Source organism: Melospiza georgiana, chromosome 3 (assembly GCF_028018845.1).
Source record: "Melospiza georgiana isolate bMelGeo1 chromosome 3, bMelGeo1.pri, whole genome shotgun sequence".
Taxonomy (NCBI): Eukaryota; Metazoa; Chordata; class Aves; order Passeriformes; family Passerellidae; genus Melospiza; species Melospiza georgiana.
Window position 1 is genome coordinate 23,021,889 of NC_080432.1, and position 19,400 is coordinate 23,041,288.

A 19,400-nucleotide genomic window follows, 5' to 3' on the forward strand; every position below is an offset into this window, starting at 1 on the left:
TTCAAAGCTGTAATTCTTTACTAATATTACCTGTAAAACTAGCTAAAAACTAAGTACTCTTTAGCCCCTTTATTTTATAGTGACCAGGAAAAACAGGTCAAATTCAGAAGCACCACTGAGAGCCTTTGTGGTGCTTAGTGAATGGTGCACATCCAGTCCTGTCCCATGGATTCCTGTGCCACACTACCTCTGCTCCCAGTCTTTTCTGGCATTGGAAATGGTCCCACAGTTCATAATGTGCACATTTACAGAGCATGAGCACCTCAGAGCCTGTGAGAGAGTGCTGAAACCTAAGAGCATCTATCATGTGGTAAGAGCTGCATTTTTTGTGCATTTATGGGTCTGAAGCATAGCATCAGTGCAGCTACAAGTCATCTGAATGGGGGAAAAGAAATCATACATTGCAATATTTTAACTGCCTCTGGACACACAATTGTTCACATTCCACCAGCAGCATCTATAAAAGACAAAAGGAATGTCACACTTGGTTCAAGTGCTCTAGTTCAGTGTCCTGTCTTTGACACTGGAGAGTAGCAGAGGCATCCAAAAAAAGCACATAATAGACTCAATTTTTAAAGAGCTACTTCCTGCCTTATGGCATCAGCACAAGGGTTTGCACCATTTCCAACAAGGGCTGGGGGTTTTCCCTTTGTTTCTTCCATTCATTCATTCTCTCCCATGCTCAGATTTTTCCTTCCCTTCTGCCAGCCTCTGCACCCTCTCAGGGATTAGAGATAAGCAAAATGTCTCATTCCAGCAGACTTGGGAGTAGCAGCAAAGGGGGAGGTGTTCCTTAGTGTAGCACTGCCCTTCCAATAAGATGATCCTGCTCTGAGGCAGCCTGGCTGCAGCTTCACCATGGAATTGCCCATCTTGCCCTACAAGGAACAGGAGCCAGCCAGGGAAAAGCTGCAGCTTTGAAAGACAAGGGCCCAAAGCTTCTCTTGGACCTTTATTTCTGGAAGAACTAACAAAAAGTTGATGTTGGGAGGAATGCAGATCTCATGGTAGGGTGGGCTACTGCCACATGCATGGCTTGTACCCACTTCTCTAAGCAGAGTTGAAACTGAGGGAACACAAAAACAACTCTGTGCTAGAAATGCATATGAGATAACACTTTTATTATTATGCACAATTTGTATCATTCACAGCTTACTGGTCTGTAGTCCTAGAACAAAGTGGAGATGTACAGTAGCAAACTTAAATGACTTTGCATTGACAGTGAAAATAAATCACATTTTAATGCTGCATCACACTCCTCATTGCATCTCAGTAGACATAGCTAGTATAGAATAAACAATAATAATTCTCATATATTGAGAGCTCCAGGATCTTTCCCTTATTGCATCTAGAGTGCATGTCTTTAAACTAAGTCCAAAAAACACAAAGCAACTAAAAAAATCAAGAGAAATATGCAGCTGAAACAGCCACAGGTTACAGACTTGCATAGATATTGGCTTTCTTTTCAACTCAAAAGTCTTTGAAAAGAGAACACAACAGTGTCATTTTATATTTCAACTCATACCTCAGCTTTTAAGAACTGGGGAAAAAATAACAGAACTAAAACTTATTTGATTATAATCAATAAGTAGTTCTTTACTAATTACTAAGTATTTCTTTACCTTCTTGAATTACAAACAGATATAACACTTCAAACTTTAAAGCTATTAATTCATTGGAAAAGATTAAATAATCAGAAAAAACAGCAAAGACAGCTGAGTAACTAACAGTGCAGTGGTTTAGTTTGAAAATTAAACAGATTAACACCACAAATTAACAACACAGATTTTGCATATTTTTTCATCACAGATTTGTTGGTTTGGGGTTTGATTTTTTTTTTAGTTTTGATTTTTTGTTTTGTTTTGTTTTTTGTTGGTTTTTTTTTTACAATGGCACAACAATAGAAAGTCCAGTTGTTTCACACAAGGCTTATAAGGAAATAATGCCACAGCCTTCAAGGACGTATTGAAGTTTCACCACTCTGCATCTCCAGTGGCTTTTGCAAAAACATGATCTTTACCCTCAATGGACATCACTCCATCTTTTAAGTAGAACTTCCATTTGTTCTTAGTTCGATGTATCTGATGAAAAATAATAATCAAAATTAATGAAATCAAAAATATAAATTAGACCAGTGACTAAAAAAAAACCAACAAGATTTAAGCACAGCCTGTTTTACACACCTGGTTTTTATTTTAGAATCTTTATGACCCAAAATATTCAATGGAATATTCAATGGAAGCATTATACTTCAATTGTTTATAAAGAACTCCCAGCCCCCCCAAGAGAGAAACCTCCTGAATCTTGTCCCACTCTCCTATCCCACAACTTCCCCCCAAAAAGTGTTACCCATGACAGCTCAACACCAGCAGGACAAGAGAACAGTGACAGGGCAATCCCAAAACACAGCACACCTTGCAAACCAGTGTAGCTTAACTAAAATGCAATGTTTTCTTTTCCACATAGCAATGCAATGTTGCAGGCACAGAGGTGTTAGGAACAACCTAAAAGCACCAAAACTTGGCTTAAAAGCAAATACTGCTATTTAATTTTTTTTAAAGTAAGAAATAATTTGCATATTCTGTTTCTTTTTAAATGCCTGCAAAGAGATCCATACTCCAGAAAGTTTTGTTTAATACTAAAAGAAGGAATTTTAAATATCCCTGGAAAATTCCTTGAATTGTCAGCATGAGTTTTCAATTCCAGAAAGAAAAGAAACAGGACAGCAATTTTATCAACAACATTGTTTTAAAGGTAACAAGGAAACTTCAGACATAACTGGTTTTATCTACTTTCTTCTGGGCCTACATGTTTTATTAAATCTGTATTGCAAAGGGGAAAGCTACCAACATCTTCCCCCAGCTTCTGTAACTCTCACTTTCTAATAACATCTGATATTAAATTTCCTGTAAGGCATGCCCAGTGCTGACCTTCCTAGTAGTTTCTTTTAGATTTTCAGACAATTTTTCAGCTTATTTCAGACAAAACTTGCTATGGATAACAGTATGCACTACCTTTGGCAACTGTAATGTCTGAGTTCTGAGGCTGCAACACTTGGTGTACCTTTCACTACAATACAGGCACCAATAGCTTCATTTCAGAGGCATTTTCCACACATATCCCTCTAACTTTTCAAAATAACTGGTCTCAGGAAAGGTCAATCTGTCAGTTTTATGAAGACAATTTTCTTAGCACCTCTCCATTTCCTAAACCACAATCATTAAGACGGGCCTAGTTAGACACACACAAAGTTGTCTCTAGGTACTTCTGAAATAATATTTTTAAAAAAGTCAAGGCACACTCTTAAACTACAGACACATTTTTCCATATCTGCTTTAAAACATGCCCTTTTTTTCTCTTTTAAATTACTGACATGTAAGCATCCAAAACCATGCAATAGCTAAAAGGATTTGATTTGATCTTCAGGAGCTCAAAGTAAGGTTGAATTTTAAACATTAAAACGAAGGTGGACAATAAGGCACTTAACAACTACTTTGTTTCTCAGACACAACAAAATTCTGGTAGGAAAATCTCTCAGTGAGCACTACAAAGACAAGTAAGAAAAAAAAAAGAAAGTACATACACCTCTCTTTCCGTTATCCTTTATAAAAGCCTTAATTCCCAGCTGAATATGCCTACATACATCCACAGAGATGTTGATCTTACTTAAAAGTTAAGGAAATAAACAAGCTTTTGCATCTTTACAAATCATCATTTTGCCAGATTTGTTGTTCCCTTTTCCTTTAATAGCCCATTACGATTATCCTCTTTTCAGAAAACAGTAGGAAAGCCTTCAAACTATTGTCAGCTAAACACATCATTTAAACACTCCATTACAGCATTAGAGTTCCTTCAAAAGGCACTGACAGGAGAGCAGAGATGGATTTGTGCAGGTATTATTTAGGATGATTAAAGAACAAAGATAAAAGTGTATTACTGTACCTTTTCATACTGACAAACGATCACATTGTCGGTGTCAAACAAGTCTGCAATGTCCTGCTCACTGACATCATCACCAGAGTTCAAGGGGTCCTAGAGATTAAAATTCTGGTTCATACACTCTTTCAGAATAGCATTGAATGTACTTGGAATTAAACATTCCCAGAACAATAAACTTACCCCTGCAAAAATCAAGACCTGGAGGCTGTGAAGTCCACATTGCACCAACCTCATTTACAAGCACCAAACCTCATTTTACACCTTTGCATTCTCAAAACCCAAAACACCCTAAACAAAAACACAGGTCAAAAAAGCAAAACTGCTAAGTGATAAAGCAGCATTCAGTAACTGAGATACTGATCAAGTTGTATTTATGTAAAGTCCAAATGCTACAAATTGATGTTCTTGTGAACAAACCCATAGGATACAAAATTGCATATCTTTACGTAAAAGGAAAACCTAGGGCATTAAAAGAAACACAGGGGATTAAAGAGAGAACAAAGTTCTTGTATCACATTTTTCTGTGTCTAATTCCCTGTGGTCCTTTAGAAGGAAAGGAAGCTTAGATTTGTATCCTGATCTTAACTAAACCTAATTCTTTAAATAATATCTTACTTAAGTCAAAAGCTCCATTCCACTGAGGCCAGGGGTCTACAATACAGCTTTAATTCTGATAGCTAAGTATTTTAATTCATCCAATAAACAAATTACTTTCTAACAGTTTTTTCATTTTTCCATATTTCTCATAATGAGCTTTCAAGTAATTTCTCTGCAGCACCTCCTATCTCCAGAGGTTTGTAACTTCGCTGTGCATGTCCTGCATCAAACTAACCAGGAACTGTTCTAGATCCAACAATTCAACAGTTGAGAGATCTAATACTGTTATGTGCTTCTAAAGGCTAAAAAGTAAATTACCTCCTCAACTATGTCTATCTGGAGGTCTTCATTGTCCCCATCACTGCCGCTGGACTCTATGTTTGAAGAACTGTCACATTCTTCATCATAGTCTTCCTCATCATCCAGAACTCTCAGATCCTCTGAATCAATAAAGCCAATGAACTCGTTCTCTTCTTTATCTTTGGTATGGGGTATTTGTTCCTTGGAAGAAACGTCCCCGGTGCCATCGAGCTGACTAATGCCTTCAATGTCACCGCAGAGATCTTTCTCCAGCGGTAAATCAGACTCCGTCTGCTCCGCGGGTTCCGTGGGACAGCGGGGAAAGAGACCAGGGACAGCTTGTGAACCAACACCCCCGTGCTCAGCACAAAGCCTGACAGTTTTCTATCAACAAGCCACGGGCACTAATATGGGAGTTTCAGGTCCTGCTGCTCGTAAAACCTGAGTACATTTGTAAACATTGCATTGCATTTAATTTAAATGGAACCCGGGTCAAATATTCCTCAGCAACACAGAAAAAAAATTCTTACCCTTTTCTCTAAACACCCTTGTGTTACAGGGTTTGCAAGGGTTTTTCAGGGGTGAAGAGAGAGATGAGAATCTTGACTTTATTATTAGAAGGTCGGATTTATTATTTTATGATATAAGTTACATTAAGACTATACTACAAGGAATAGAGAGAGAAGTTTAGAAGCTGCTAAGCTAAGAATAGAAAAAAGAATGAATTAATAAAGGAGCTCTCCTTGATTCTGTCTCAGAGAGAGCTTGTCTTTGGCTCTCAGTTGTAAACATGGAACATGGGTTAATCACAGGTGCACTTGTTGCACTCTACAGCAGCAGATAACCATTGTTTACATTCTCTTTCTGAGGCTTTAGCTTCTTAGAAGAAGGAAAAATCCTAAAGAAAGGATTTTTCACAAAAGATGTTTGTGACAGCCTTGTACTCAAAAAACAGCAATCAAATGGACACTTATAATTTCTATTGCAAAAAATAACCCTCCCAAAAAAACCAAAAAAGGAAGCTACTCCTTCACCCCCAAAAATAGCATTTTTAATTTTTGAAATAAAAGTCAAGAGGAACTGTTCTCTCTCCCTGAACTCATTCAAAATGCTTTGTTTAAATAAGATATAAAAAGCTGGGAGCAACAGTAAATATTTCAGTACTTCAAGTTGCTGTTCATAAAAGTGACAAAATTCCTAAACAGAGCATTCACAGGAGCATAAAAGGGCTTTAAGGTTTCAGCCATCTTCAGTTTCTCATTAAATCTTTATTGTAGCACTTAATTCCCATCCACATACACTTTCTAGTTCAGGAAAGGAACACTTTGTTTTGACCTCCCATTCTCACTGCAGACAGCCTTCATCATGCTGCCATCAGAGTTCAGATGAGCAACATTACACTTTCTATTTACAGACATTTGGCATTACTGTCATTAAATTTGCATTTAATAAATTTGTCTCAATCACATATGAGCACTACAACTCAAAGTCACCAAGCCAGCCTGAACTTCAAACATCTGCAAATCATTTCAGGCACTAAAATTAGATGAGGTCAGGAAAGAGGCTTCTTAATTAAAATCACTCAAGTTTCCCACACAGCTCTAGCTGAGTTCTAGTTTATCCAGGACTTTTTCCCCAAGGAAATACATTTTCTTCAAGGAGATTTTCACTTATCAAATTTGACTTTTCATCCTGAATGCATTCTCAATACATCTTTAATGCTCTTCACACATTACAAGATAAAATTAATCCCAGCTGATCCTGCAAAAGCACTTTGCTCACAATTGACCAGTATCCATATGCAGATCATGCGAGAATGATATGGAAGTTCTCAAGGAGTCTTTCATGTCTGCTTAGTCACAAAAAACCCCAAAAGTAATCAATAAGTCTAATACTGAAAAATGTAATGCATAGATAGAATGTATTTTTAAATTGTTATTCTCATCAATCACAGTATTTTAGCAGTAGTTTTGACAAATTCTTAATGTAAAAACAAGCAGTCAGCAACCGCTATTCTAAACAAGCTTAAGACTGAACCATAAAATCAAAACAACTTTTGTTCTTCTCATTTAGAGGAGCTAGTTGTCACTTAGAAATGTGTTCAAACAACCCCCTCTAACAGATGTATTTCCATTAGCTGAGAAACAAAAGCCTTACCTTGTCAGAGGAAGCCATGCTGCCCTGACCCTTCAGAAATGCATTTCCATCCAAGCTTTCCCCTGCAATAATCAGGTCAATGATATCATCAGACACCTGCTGCTGCAGCAGCTCCGGATGTTCCATGTCCAGCTGCCCCTCCACATCCAGCAGGACGCTGCTCGAGCTGCTTGCCAAGGATTCATCAATAAAAAGTCCTTCAGAGCATTCTGGAGTAAACACAGCTGTGTGAAGGTTGTCATGCTGGAATTTTTCTGTGGATTCACTGCACTGATTCAACACTGCATTAATTTCATACTCCTGCAGACTCACAGAAGGCTGCTGGACCAAGGGAGCAGAGTTCTCCAGGTGTTGTTTCTCCACGTAGCCTGGTTTAAACAGCACAGCCTGCTGGAGAGCAGCCTCCTGGGGCTGCAGTGTTTCACCAGCTGCATGGGCAGCAGATGCACTCAGCTGTGTGACACTGGCCTGCAGAACTGAAGCTTGCCCAAGGGGATGAAACATCTGCTGCACAGGGCAGTGGAGAAGGCTTCCATCTCCTGAGGCCTGTGTGACCACAACAGGCACATTCACCTTGTAAAGCTGCCCTGCAGAGAGGAGTTCAAAACTGCTTCAGCAGGTGAAACCACAGGCTCATCCAGGCCACTGACATGCCCCCACTAAAAGCAAGAGCAAACACCAGGACAAACTATGAGAAAAAGGACATTTGCAAAGCAAAACTTTCCTCAAGCACAATTCCAGCCCTGGAAAATCAGGCATTCAGAAGCTTTCTGAATCATGGCTTCCAGCCAGTCCATCATGTTTAACACCTCTTTTTGGGTCTGGCCTACGCAGTACCTGTGTCAGTAAGCTCAATAATTTAACTATATACTAGATTTTAAATAAATCAATAAATAAATACCCTGGGTTTTAACTTTTCCATGTAATTTCAGAAACTAAGGAATATAAAATAAAACAGTAAACTAGTCCATAGCTACAGGGCAAGTTCAAACTAATTTTAGTTTTTAAAAACACCAACCAAACCCTAATTTATGTATCTTTTCTTAAGAAAACCACTCCAAATACTGAATGCCTAAAGTTATTACTATCAGGGTCAGAATTGAGATGCCAAGTTTAGAAGACAAGTTCCAAATTTAATTTGACTTTTCCCCATACACACATGTTCGCACAGACAGAGTTACTGGTACCAGTCTACAGGTCTCATGACATCAGGAATTATGCCTGAAACAGATAACTAGAGATGTCAGTTTTCATCAAAGAATGGCTGTTTGAGAGAAGAGTCAATGACTGAACTAAGCTTTCCAAAACATTCAAGCAGTTTTTGTACAAGCAGTGTTATCACCAAAAGAACAGGATCAAAAAGGTTAATGGATAGTTGAATTTTATTTGAATAAGAAATCAATTTTGTCTCTGAAGCACCACAGTGCTTTTAGCTTTTTGAAAGCACAGAAGATTGTCCCAGAGAGACAGGGAGAAGGAGATACCTGTGTCTGGGCTGACAAAGGAAAGCACTTGTTAAGAGTTGTAAAACTGACACACCAACTAATCACTGCAGTTACTTCCCCACACAGCCACTACAAAAACAAAGTACAAAGAGGAGGGTAACTGCCTCTACCTTACACTTTAACTTCTCATCTGCTCCATCTGCTGTCCCTGGGACTGTCCTTCAACATCCCCAGGGCCCTGCAAGGCTTGACACGCCCCTGTTACCCTTACCTGGTGCTGGCTGCAGCATCACCCCAGCTGGCATCTGCAAAGGGTAAGCAACACACGAAGGGAGAGCAAGAGTCACACCCACTCGTGGGGGGCCCTGCAACACAAGAGCTGGGCTTAGGCAGGGCAGGGCACTGAGTGCCACTCCTGGAGTATCCATGGGAAACAGGAGGGAGGGCATCTTCACTGGAAAGCTGCATCGTGCTTCTGAGATTTAGACAGATGAAGAGTATTCTGCACTGACAGAGCAACAGCTTGCCCCAGGTGTTTCCTGATTTCCAGCTATCACACTCCCTTTGTGTTAAGGCAACTTTTTCCATAATCCCCTCAAGCACCCATGAAGAGTATTCTGCAATGACAGAGTTTATGCATTACTCCACACAGCACAGGTTTTTTGCCTGTGAAGTCACTTCCTAGTCTCTCTTCCTCCTGGGAAGCAAAGGGTTGGATATACACCTCCCTTTCAATCTAGCTCTTCTGAGGAAATCCAACTTTTCAATCAGGAAATGCACAAACATCTTCCCAATATTATATTTCAACTTGACAAGCTACTTAGCTTGAGGCTCAGGAGGCACTCAGTAAGTTCATCAAGCCCTGGCAATCAGTGGCTGCTCCCCAAAGAAATTTTGCTATGCCCAGAGTTCCAAACTTGTCAACTATAAAAACACTCATTTTCCTTCTGGATGATTTCTACACCTCACAGATAATGCTGCTCCCAGCTTCCCTAGAGGTAGTATTTCCCAGCCATGCACTATTTTAACAATCAGTAATAAATTTTTTCTTTTTAAAAGTCTATATAGCTGTGCCATTTCAACTACACTTTCATCCTATGGGCTAAATACAGGCAGCTGTATCTTTCCAACATTTCTGGCTTCACTTTTTGCAGAACCAGCTGGTACAGCCCATCCTTTTTCACTGCTCCAACAGAAGCAGCAGTGTGACAACTCTCCCTCCTGAAGCCTATTAATAACTGGCAAACAATTTAAAAAACTTAGAAGTCCAACATAATGAAAATTGAAGTAAAACATCACTACAGCCACATACCAGTTTTGCTGCTGTGAAATGCTGAAAACCTCGGCCAGCTTGGATGACATAAGAAGCTGCAAAAAAATAAATTTAAAAGTCACTTTACAAAAACATTAATTTCTTGGATACAGTTATCATTCAATAATTTACAACAAACATGGGTGAAACTAAAGAAATCTAACTTCAGTTCATCCTCATTAGTGAGCACAAGTATTGCCTTGTCAACTTGAGGAAACCATGCAAGTAGTTTTATCACAGCAGAGCAAATCCAATTATGCTAAAAGTAGGAACAGTAGGACAAGGTTTCCAACACCACCCAATACTGAATTCCATGGGAGAAAAAAGGGCAAAGGGAAAACTTTCCTGGGCTTTTAGAAGCAAGCAATTTAGGTAGCCCTAAGTGCTTTGAAAATCTCTAGCCATGGGGCAATTCAAATCCCCTTTTTAGAAACAAATGGATTTACTCACACTGCTTGGCCGTAGTATTGCCCTTTAAAAACTTAAGAGTAAGAAGGAAAGGCTCATTAAATATAAAACCTCCAGTAGCCTGCAAACACAAAAGTATATTTATTCCCTTTAGTCACATGGAACTAGTAAAACACCTGCCTCCAAAAATGGCTCATTCAGCTAGGAAGACTGTAAAAAAAACCAAAAAAAACAAACACAAGAAAGGAAGAAGAAAGTGAAGAACCCCACTGATAAAGAATGCCTGCCCAAGCTTGAAATACACTACAACATGGATTTTCATTAAATCATCTCATATGGGGTTTTGTCCTTCATGGGCAAAGATCCTAACAGCCTCTCACTTTGGGATAAGTCTCAGCTGAGTTCCACACTCTACCACAACAATACCACAGTGCTCAGCTGGACTCTATTAAGAGGAATAGGTCCTGATGTCAGAGACTGTGTGAAAGTCAAGTACTCCTCTGCAACAGGAATGCTGCTTTTAGAAAAACTAACTGAAAGATGAACTGAAAAGCTCCCTCTCTTCTGTTTGAGCAAGGGATTACATATTAACAAATTGAGAAGGAGATTAAGCCCCAACCTGACAGCAGAACTGCATGGCACAAACGAGCCATAAAACCCCTGCACATCAGGACACACATTAAAAGGGGAAGCAGGAGCTCAACCCTGCAGATGAATTTGCAACTGAAGTGCTACAAGCACTTCAGACTTGGAGGACTGCAGACAAGGAGGCTAAAACTCTCTGTATGTTTTGCCACTGGAAATGAGCAGCTGATCAAAAGCACGTAGAGAGAATCCTACTCATTTATTAAAGCTTAATTCATCATTTACTGGTCAAATCCTGCTTTCAAAGAATTACTGTTCCACATTAAACTAGATATATACACAAACCAAGATTATTTCAAGTCTTCCAAAAATATTCCTAAGTCAACGAGATATTCTTAAATTGCATGCACTGTGTCCAACAACACCTGACCTGCTGAAGTCTGCAAGAGGCTGTGAGTGCTGTGTGGCAGCTGCAGGCTGAACCGTGGAGAGCAGTGGCTGTGTTTGAAGAAGCCTTCTGTTGCTCTAGACTGGGTCACCTTTGTTTCCCAAAGCTGCAGCAAGATTATTAAGGTCAACAAACATCAGCTTTAAAAACAAACTGCATCAAAAAAGATAATCAGGTATTCCCAGCTTTTCCAAGAGTAAATTGACTGATTGTATCCAACAAATAGGGCAGCAAAAACGAACCAATTTCAACTCCCAGGAGCCCCCACACTTCTCACAGGGTGCTTGTAACTCTTACGCCAGGGCAAAAGTTTGCATGTTTTGGAGAGCAAAGAAATTGACAGAAAAAGACAACACAAACACAACTGCTATTAATGCAAGGGGACCCAACAAACCTGCTTCAAGTCCTTCAGAACCTGCTCCTCTACACCCTCCTCTGCAAAGAGCTCCCGCACAGCTTCAATCACATCTTCGATGATGGACTGGTATAGCTCAGGCTACATTAGGGAAAAATAAATGTTTGCAAGTTAAGATGAGCATTAAGTCATTTGAAAAGACAGCACAAAGTCTAATCTCACTTCACAAATTGCTGTTACAAACTGAACAGCATGAACAGATCAGTTTCAGAAACTGAATGACAAATGCAAAGGTCAGCAAGTCCACTCATTCTTTTAAATCTAACACCCTAAAAAAAATACTGGATTTGAGCTTCAAATTATTGTTTAGGCTACCAGTAACTTGGTAAATGCTTAAGAAAATCCTAGAAACATTCAAAAGCCATTGCTGTGCTGTATTTTCAAACAAGCTTGTCTAACCCCATTGTATCATACTGCAATCATTGCTCCTAATCTAAGGGCCAACTAATAACACAAATATTAAAAAATGAACCCTGCCAGTTCCATCAGGAGCAGAATGTGAGTAACCCTCAAAAAGTAATTGAGACTTTTTATTTTTTTTTGTGGAAACAGTTTGATGCTGCATAGTAACCTAACTGGAAACTTGAACACTACTTTTATCAATGCAGACAATTCCTCTTACATTACAATAGGACTCCAATAGAACATTTTATTCCTTCTTCTGCCCATGATATCAGTGATTAAATCCTAATCCTCCAGTCATTCCTGGACATGATACACATGAGCTTCAAGATTCCTACACTCCAATTCAAATGTAAGATAATGAGCCTTTATCAATTTAAAGCTTATTAATCTTGACTCTCATTACCACAGAATAGCCTACACAAGGTGAAAAATGAAGCAGAGATATTTTAGGAAACCTCACAAGATTCTGGATTAATAATATATTTTTTTTAAATATCAATATTTTACTAATCCAAAGTTGTTTTAACGTGCAGATGACAATTTCTTTTCAACGAAAAGAAGAGATTAAGAAGTAACATGTTACACTTTCTGGAAAATGCAACCAACACAACTACTTTAAAATAACCTTACTCAAGTGTAATTTCTTATCAGGGGTTATCAACCTCCAAGGAGTCCCCCAGGACATTTTCAGGATACTAGAAAGATGAAGAAGGGAAAAAAAATTTCCTCTTGTATCTCTACACTAAAAGCTGCTGATCAGCCCATATGTCAAATGCTCTGCCTTCACTGCTAATCCAGAAGAGAATCTAAATGTAAATCTTCCAACGGGCCTATTCCTCTCCCCAGGATTGCCAAGCTACAGTGAGTACAAATATTTATTGTGCTATATAAAAACGGCACACAGCAACTGTAAAATTCAACCACCACATGCTTGCAAATTAGAGAAAAATGGTTACAGCACAGCCACTATTGTACTCCAGCTGAATCCCTTTACATTCCTTCGCCAGAACCAGGCCATCCATAGCGGGCACTGCCCATCTCCGGTTCTACTCGTGGGCAGCGGGGTGGCAGGAGGGGCTCATCCACATCCCATTCCAGCAAAGCCTCCAAGGCTCCCTCTCCTGGGATTCCCGTCCTTGGAGGCAGCCCCAGGAAGGGAGAGGCAGCCCCAGGAAGGGAGAGGCAGCAGCGGGCAGACCCCGCCATGGCACAGAGGCCTCCGCCGCCCTCCCTGGCACCGCCGGGCCGCCAAAGCAGCAGGTGTCCCTCGCACCCCGCAGCTAGCCAGGGCCAACCCCTGCCACGACGCTTTTGCCCACAAACGGACATTTTCAACAGAAAAAAGTTTTAAAAGTTTAAAAAGAAAGAAAAAAGCTTTCGACGTCGCCCTTGGGCTTCCCGCGCCAGCAAACGGGCGGCGGCTCCCACCCAGGCTGGGGCCGGGAAGCGACTTGCTCATGCTCATCCCGTCTCCCGCAAGGAGGAGCGGCCAGACCCCGCTTGCTTTGCTTAGCTTAGCCTAGCCTAACTGAGCCGAGCCGAGCCGAGCCAAGCCTAGCCTAGCCTAACTGAGCTGAGCCTAGCCTAACCGAGCCCAGCCTAGGCACTCACCACGGGGCTGCCGTGAGCCATAGCAGCGGCAGCCGCCGCCTCAGCCCCCGCCCGCTTTTAAGGCGCCGTTGCCAGGAGGACCCGGCCGGCCCCGCCCGGGCCCTGCCCCAGCCCCGCCGGCCCTCGGGGCTCCTCTGCCCCTCACACCCCAAACCCCGCCGGCCTCAGGGCTCCTGCACCTCATACACCCCAAACCCCGCCGGCCCTCCGGGCTCCTGTGCCCCGCACATACACCCCAAACCCCGCCGGCCCCCTGTTCGCACGCACACCCCAAGCCCCGCCGACTCTGGGCCATGTGAAATACCAAGCTGTGTTTCGTGTCAGGTACATACAGGCAATGTATGTACCTGTCCCGACAATGGGACAGTTGCGAATTCTAATAATGACTGAGGAAAGTAAAGCATGGAAGAAGGCCTTTAAACCTATCTTTTGTTTGCAGTTAACCTTAGTTGATTTAGGAGCATTGGAATTAAAGTTGCTTTTTGCTTGTAGTTAATCCTTAAAGAGTTCTGCAATAATAACCTTTTGAAGTATAATTTTAGAATATTGCTTGTATCCTTGAAACTATAGCTTTGGAATATATATAAAGGAAATATGCTTATCTCACTTCTTAATAAAGCAGAAAAAAACAGCTTGAGAAAGGAAGATGAACATCAGCTCAAGGATTTATAGTTTTGATCAAGGGAAGCTGGACATCACTGTAATGAGATTTATAGTCTTTGCAATTAAAAGGTGAGCCACATCTGGGGAGCTGGACCCCACCAGATGGGATTCGTCTTTCTTCTTTTGGAAACCGGACCACCACCATCTGGGGATACTCCTTTTGGGACATATCCTGAGAAAAATTAAATCACAATAGTGTATAGAATTGTGATGTAAAAAAAACTTGAAATAGAAACTGCTGAGAAAGCTGATGAGTACCCCTATAAATACCTGTAAGCCTCAACTATCAGTGTGCAGTTGGAGGGAAAATTTCCCCACTGTACCCAGCACTGTATCGCTCATACTTTACCATATTAATTAATAAATTGATTGTTGCTTGAATATTGGCCTAGTCATCTTCTTATTCATAACAGGGACATCGTGCTAAAGGCAGACCCTAAAACTCAGGGCAAGCCGCCACTGTCTGGTCTGGGCTCCAAGGTGCAGCCTGGAGCATCACCCATGATTTACCTGGGGTGGGAATGCACCCAGGAGAGCTGGCTGCAAACACATGTCATTTTTGCTCTAATAAACCCTGAAGTCGTGATTACCTCTAAACGGGGAGAGCTGAAGCTAAGCGTTGCAGTTAAGCAGCAGCAATCTGCTACAACTACTCAATTATTGCTTACATTTGCAGCAATCTGTTCATATGTTAATGCAGAGATCTACTAATTTAGCAGTTACTAATCTGGAAAAATGTTCATTAATCTCATATGTGCAGGGGAATATATACTTAGGTCTTTATGCACCTTCGGTCGGTGTTGCCCTGAGGCTTCTGAGAACCTAGAAATATAATCTATTTTTCCTTTCATTTTCCTTTGTTTTTCATTTTTTAGGTAGCTATGTCGTTGCAGTGCTGTTTGGCTTGGGGAAAAGGAGACTCACCCATTAAGCTTTAATTTTTAAGGCTTACACATCCTGAAAAATGAAAATATTTTAATGAAAATACTGTCAGACCCTTAATTAAATAGCCAGACTAACACCTACAAAATAGAAGAAGCAACACCCTTAATAAGCTGTGTTTTCGCAAGTGAGACAAATGCAATTTGCTATTGAAGTAATTTTTCTCTGCAACGAAATATGTTTAATGACACTGCTTAAGTCTTGAATTAAACAGCAGTTGCATATTCAGCTGTTCTGTATGCCCTCCATCATTGTGAGGAAAAGGCAAGCCATGTTGCTTTGCTTACAGAATAACTTAAATAATAAACCATATTTTTTCCTAAAGCACAGTGCTCATTTGAAACTGCCTGGGCCAGTGCATACCAAAAGTGTCCTTATTCTTCTCCTGACTTTTTTTCCTGTCATGTCAGCAGAGATAGCAGGAAGGAGCTGCAGCCTTGAGGCTCTTGCTGGGCCCTGAAGGTCGCAGATGGGGATCCTGCAGCTGGCTGCCACCTCCTCATCAGGCAGCCAGACCTGGCCCAGAGCCATCACCCTGCCAGCATGCAGGGTTCACGTTCTAGAAGCCTGTTCAGGGCTTCTAGAAAGGTGCAAGTGCAGGGAGAGGATTCATAAATGAGCTCCCTGCTTCCTACCTCCCTCTGTTTATCTCAGGGTTTACAAAGTGCCTTAGAATCAGAGCAGTTTGTACACCTAACTTCCAAAAGAAGGAGAGCTGGGGAGTTTGGTACCAAAGGACTGCTCAGCTGTCTCAGATGGTGGTCAGGTGACTTTGCCTATGTCCACAGGAAAATTTGCAGACCAAAGCAGATTATCCTTACCTGAGGTGGACAGCATGTGTCTGTGTTCGCATTCCCACAAGGCACTGTGGGCATCCCCCATCTGTTCTAAATTATACCCTGTGGATTTTGAATAATGCACCGGGCCTGTCACCAGGTCATGCCAGCTCCCTTCATGCTGGGACAGCAGATAAACCTATTTATAGTACACAGATATCACAGGGGATAAAGTAGGAATGGGAATACAGCTGTCCAAGCTGCACAGGGAAGGATGGAGAGACCACTTCCTGCTAACCAAGACCCTTCTGTTTTCATCTGTGGCCTAGCAACACACCTTGTATAATTTATTTTACAAATTCCTAGGGAAGGTGTCTTTTCATCCAAGCTCTCTCAGCTGAACACCGTGAGAAAGTCTGGTATGCACAGAAAAAATGCAGTCATTTCTCAACAAGGGGAAAAATATAAAAATATCTGTGACTAGCATTACTCATACTGACTGGCTAGCTTTGATGTGGTGAGCTTAACCTACTGTCCATGTCCTGCCAACACTGTTGTCATTTTCATGCTTAGAGAAGTTTTTAACATTTAATCCCACTTTTAAGAGAAGAAACTGAGGCACAGACCCACCAAACATCTTGCCCAAGCTCACAGATGGTACCCAAGAACAGCATTGGGGTTTCATCAGTCTTGGTTCAGCTTCCAGGCCAGCTCTCCCCATTGTAGTGTCTTTAAGTTTTAGAAAAGAAAATATTAACATGCTGTTCAAACCCTCCTGATTTTTCAGGGGTTTTGTCTACCTTTGGGATAGTGCTGCTTAAGGGCACCTCAAACATTCGTTTACTAGACAGGTTTTAATTTGTAATTATTTATACTCCTTTTGGTACATGATGTCTAGAGAAGATTTATTTTTGGATGATAAGCCTTTATTAATCATTTAAAAAAAAGTTACCATTTTCAAATGTCTTCCCTTCTAAGAAACAGAGAATCCTCAGCACACTCAGATGCTTGGTCATGAATGCCCTCTCCTGTTTAAATCCAGCATTACTGCTGGAGAGGAACAGCCACACAACTGCAGGGCTGCACAATTCTTCCTCAAGGCATATTATACAAACACCATCTTGCCTTTTCTTTCCAAGTAAAGGCAATCATTCTCAGCAGGAACTGGCTGCAGAATCCAGGCAGTCCTCATGGAGATAACATGACATGAGCAGAGGTGTAATTTCATTTTAAAGATATCCTCTAATGAGTTCCCTTTGTTTTCAGCTGTTGACTCATAGATATATGGCACTCCAGCCTCATAATCAATTTTATTAACAGCATGATTTTGTTACAAGCTCCATCATTTCCCTCAGAGTTCCGAGACAGATAATACTGGGACCTGTGATTTCTTCCTTTTTCATTTATCATGTGTGACTCCTGTTTCTTCAAGAGCCTCTCTTTTTTTTTCTACCTGATTTAAGCCACTTTATCAGAACTATAGAAAAAGCTCTCCCTTAATTCAATGCAATGACAGATTTTCAGGACATTGGGTGGTTTAGGAAGGGCTCTGACCTGTACAAAGGGCTATATAAAAATGGCAGTCTGATGGATTGAATATACTGAATAGTACTGTATATCTCAGCTCCTTAATAAGCCCAAAGACTTGTGTAGTATCAGTAAGCCTAATTCAGGATGAAACAAGCCTTTCCTCTCCCAAATACTCACCCTGATACATATGCCTTATGTGGACAGAAAGCCTCACAGGGAAAGAGCAGCCACCTGGTGTGGGGAGGGGTCATTTCACTGGGCTTGTTCTTGTCACCCTCCTGCTGGTGTCAGGCTCAGTGCTCAGCCCCTGTTCCCTCACCTCCTTTGCTATCTGCTTTGTTGGGTATGATGTACAGATGTATATTTTTTCCCAGAGAGATACCAACCTCCTGACCTGCATCCTAAAAAAGCCACAGTTCAGCTCCCTCCTCTTTTGTCCATTGTCTTGGCCTTCAAGTCTCTTTAAATCCTTTGCCTTTGCCATCTGGTTTTACCCTTCCTCACCTGTCTGTAATTGCCACTCATCTGCTCCTGGCTCCACTGGGGAGGGATTAGCTTCCAGGGGGTGCAGAACCACACAGAGGCAGGGTGCAATGGGAGAATAAATGCCCAGTAACATCATTTCTCCTTATTTGAATTGGCTGATGGAAGTTCATTGCTGAGCAGACGATTGCAGAAGTCCAGCAGTTTTAGTGTGAAGTTAAATAAGAGCAGAGCAGCATGTTTTGGTCAAGGCCAGTTTGCTCTGCCTAAGTTTGCATTTGGCAATTTCAAGAGGAATAAAGCTGAGTGACTGCATCAGGCCTTTGCAGCAGCAGTGGAATTTGCAGCACCAAGCAACCACTAAAATCACCCAGCAAGTGCCTTTGAGAGACAGGCTGAAGCACAGCTAAGCAGTCAGGCTGTCCTTCTTACTGCCTCATTAATACCAATTTAACTCCGCTAAAGAACAACTCAGATGTATGCAGAGTAACCTTCATTGTCACACTGGCTGTGGGAAGCATTTATATGAAGACCCCAGTATTTGCTAAAGGTCATATTCCTGAGCTGCCTTTTCTGAGAAAACAAGGAGGGCTTCCTGCTGTCCTAATACACAACTGTGCACACCTTTCCATTTTTGGTTTTTTTCTTTTCACCCCCAAGCTCCACTTTTGAGTAGGCCTACCCAGAGCAGATTTTCTGCACTCTCATTTTGACATTATAATCGCATAATTAGCATCAAAGAGATTCAGTAATGGATTTACATGGGCTAAAACAGCCTTTTCCCATTTCTGTTCAGGCAGTGGTTGGTTCCCTCCATTTCAGATGGAGTCTCATCTAAATCCTGGTGTCATTACTTCCATTTAGACAGTGACATCTGCTCCATGCTATAGATGACACATGAAGGTTCCTTTCCAGATGGCAGTCCAAGAAGGTTACAGTGGTGGCTCACCTCTGGATATCACCAGGCTAATGCCTAAATTCTTGCTTTAAATCCTCCCTTCTTCACTGCTGGGCTCTGTTTGATATTTTCATTGCATTCCTTATAGCACTGACCTTGTCCTTTCCATGGCATGAGCAAGATTGTCCTGAGGACTGGTCACCAATGCCAAGAGCGGTGCAGGTGTGAAACAAGGATGCTCCAGGCCCTGTGAGTTCTGCTTGGGTGCACAGTGGCAGGATGCACTGTATGAAAGCAGGGCCCCTCTTGGGAGTTCTGAATACTGAGAATTTTAGACTTTCTGTAGAGACAGGCTCTGACTCCCAGGAGAGCACTGCATTTGACCTGAGGCTGTGGAGCAAGCTTCCAAAATTGATTGATAGCACTGGGATTATGGGTGTGTAGTTGGTTAGAAGCGTGTAGTATCACAGGGTGGAAACTTAAAAG

The 19,400-nt window shown here is 41.3% G+C and overlaps 1 protein-coding gene across 1 annotated transcript; it reads right to left on the reverse strand.

The window, feature by feature from the left end:
- Positions 1-1,973: 1,973 nt before the first annotated feature.
- Positions 1,974-13,643, reverse strand: GTF2A1L (general transcription factor IIA subunit 1 like). Its single transcript, XM_058019895.1, has 8 exons — positions 13,623-13,643; positions 11,174-11,297; positions 9,751-9,806; positions 8,710-8,803; positions 6,994-7,580; positions 4,855-5,127; positions 3,943-4,032; positions 1,974-2,081 (listed from the first exon to the last, which is right to left on the reverse strand). The coding sequence occupies exons 1-8, from the start codon at positions 13,641-13,643 to the stop codon at positions 1,974-1,976; spliced, it is 1,353 nt and encodes a 450-aa protein (XP_057875878.1).
- Between the last annotated feature and the right edge of the window lie 5,757 nt (positions 13,644-19,400).

Excerpts from the sequence above, each read along its gene's own strand:
- GTF2A1L (XM_058019895.1), bottom strand. The coding sequence starts at position 13,643 with ATGGCTCACGGCAGCCCCGTG. Across the intron at positions 7,581-8,709 it reads GATGCTGCAGCCAGCACCAG|GGCAGCTTTACAAGGTGAAT; the intron begins GTAAGGGTAACA and ends TCCTCTCTGCAG. Across the intron at positions 2,082-3,942 it reads TCGTTTGTCAGTATGAAAAG|ATACATCGAACTAAGAACAA; the intron begins GTACAGTAATAC and ends ATTTTTCATCAG.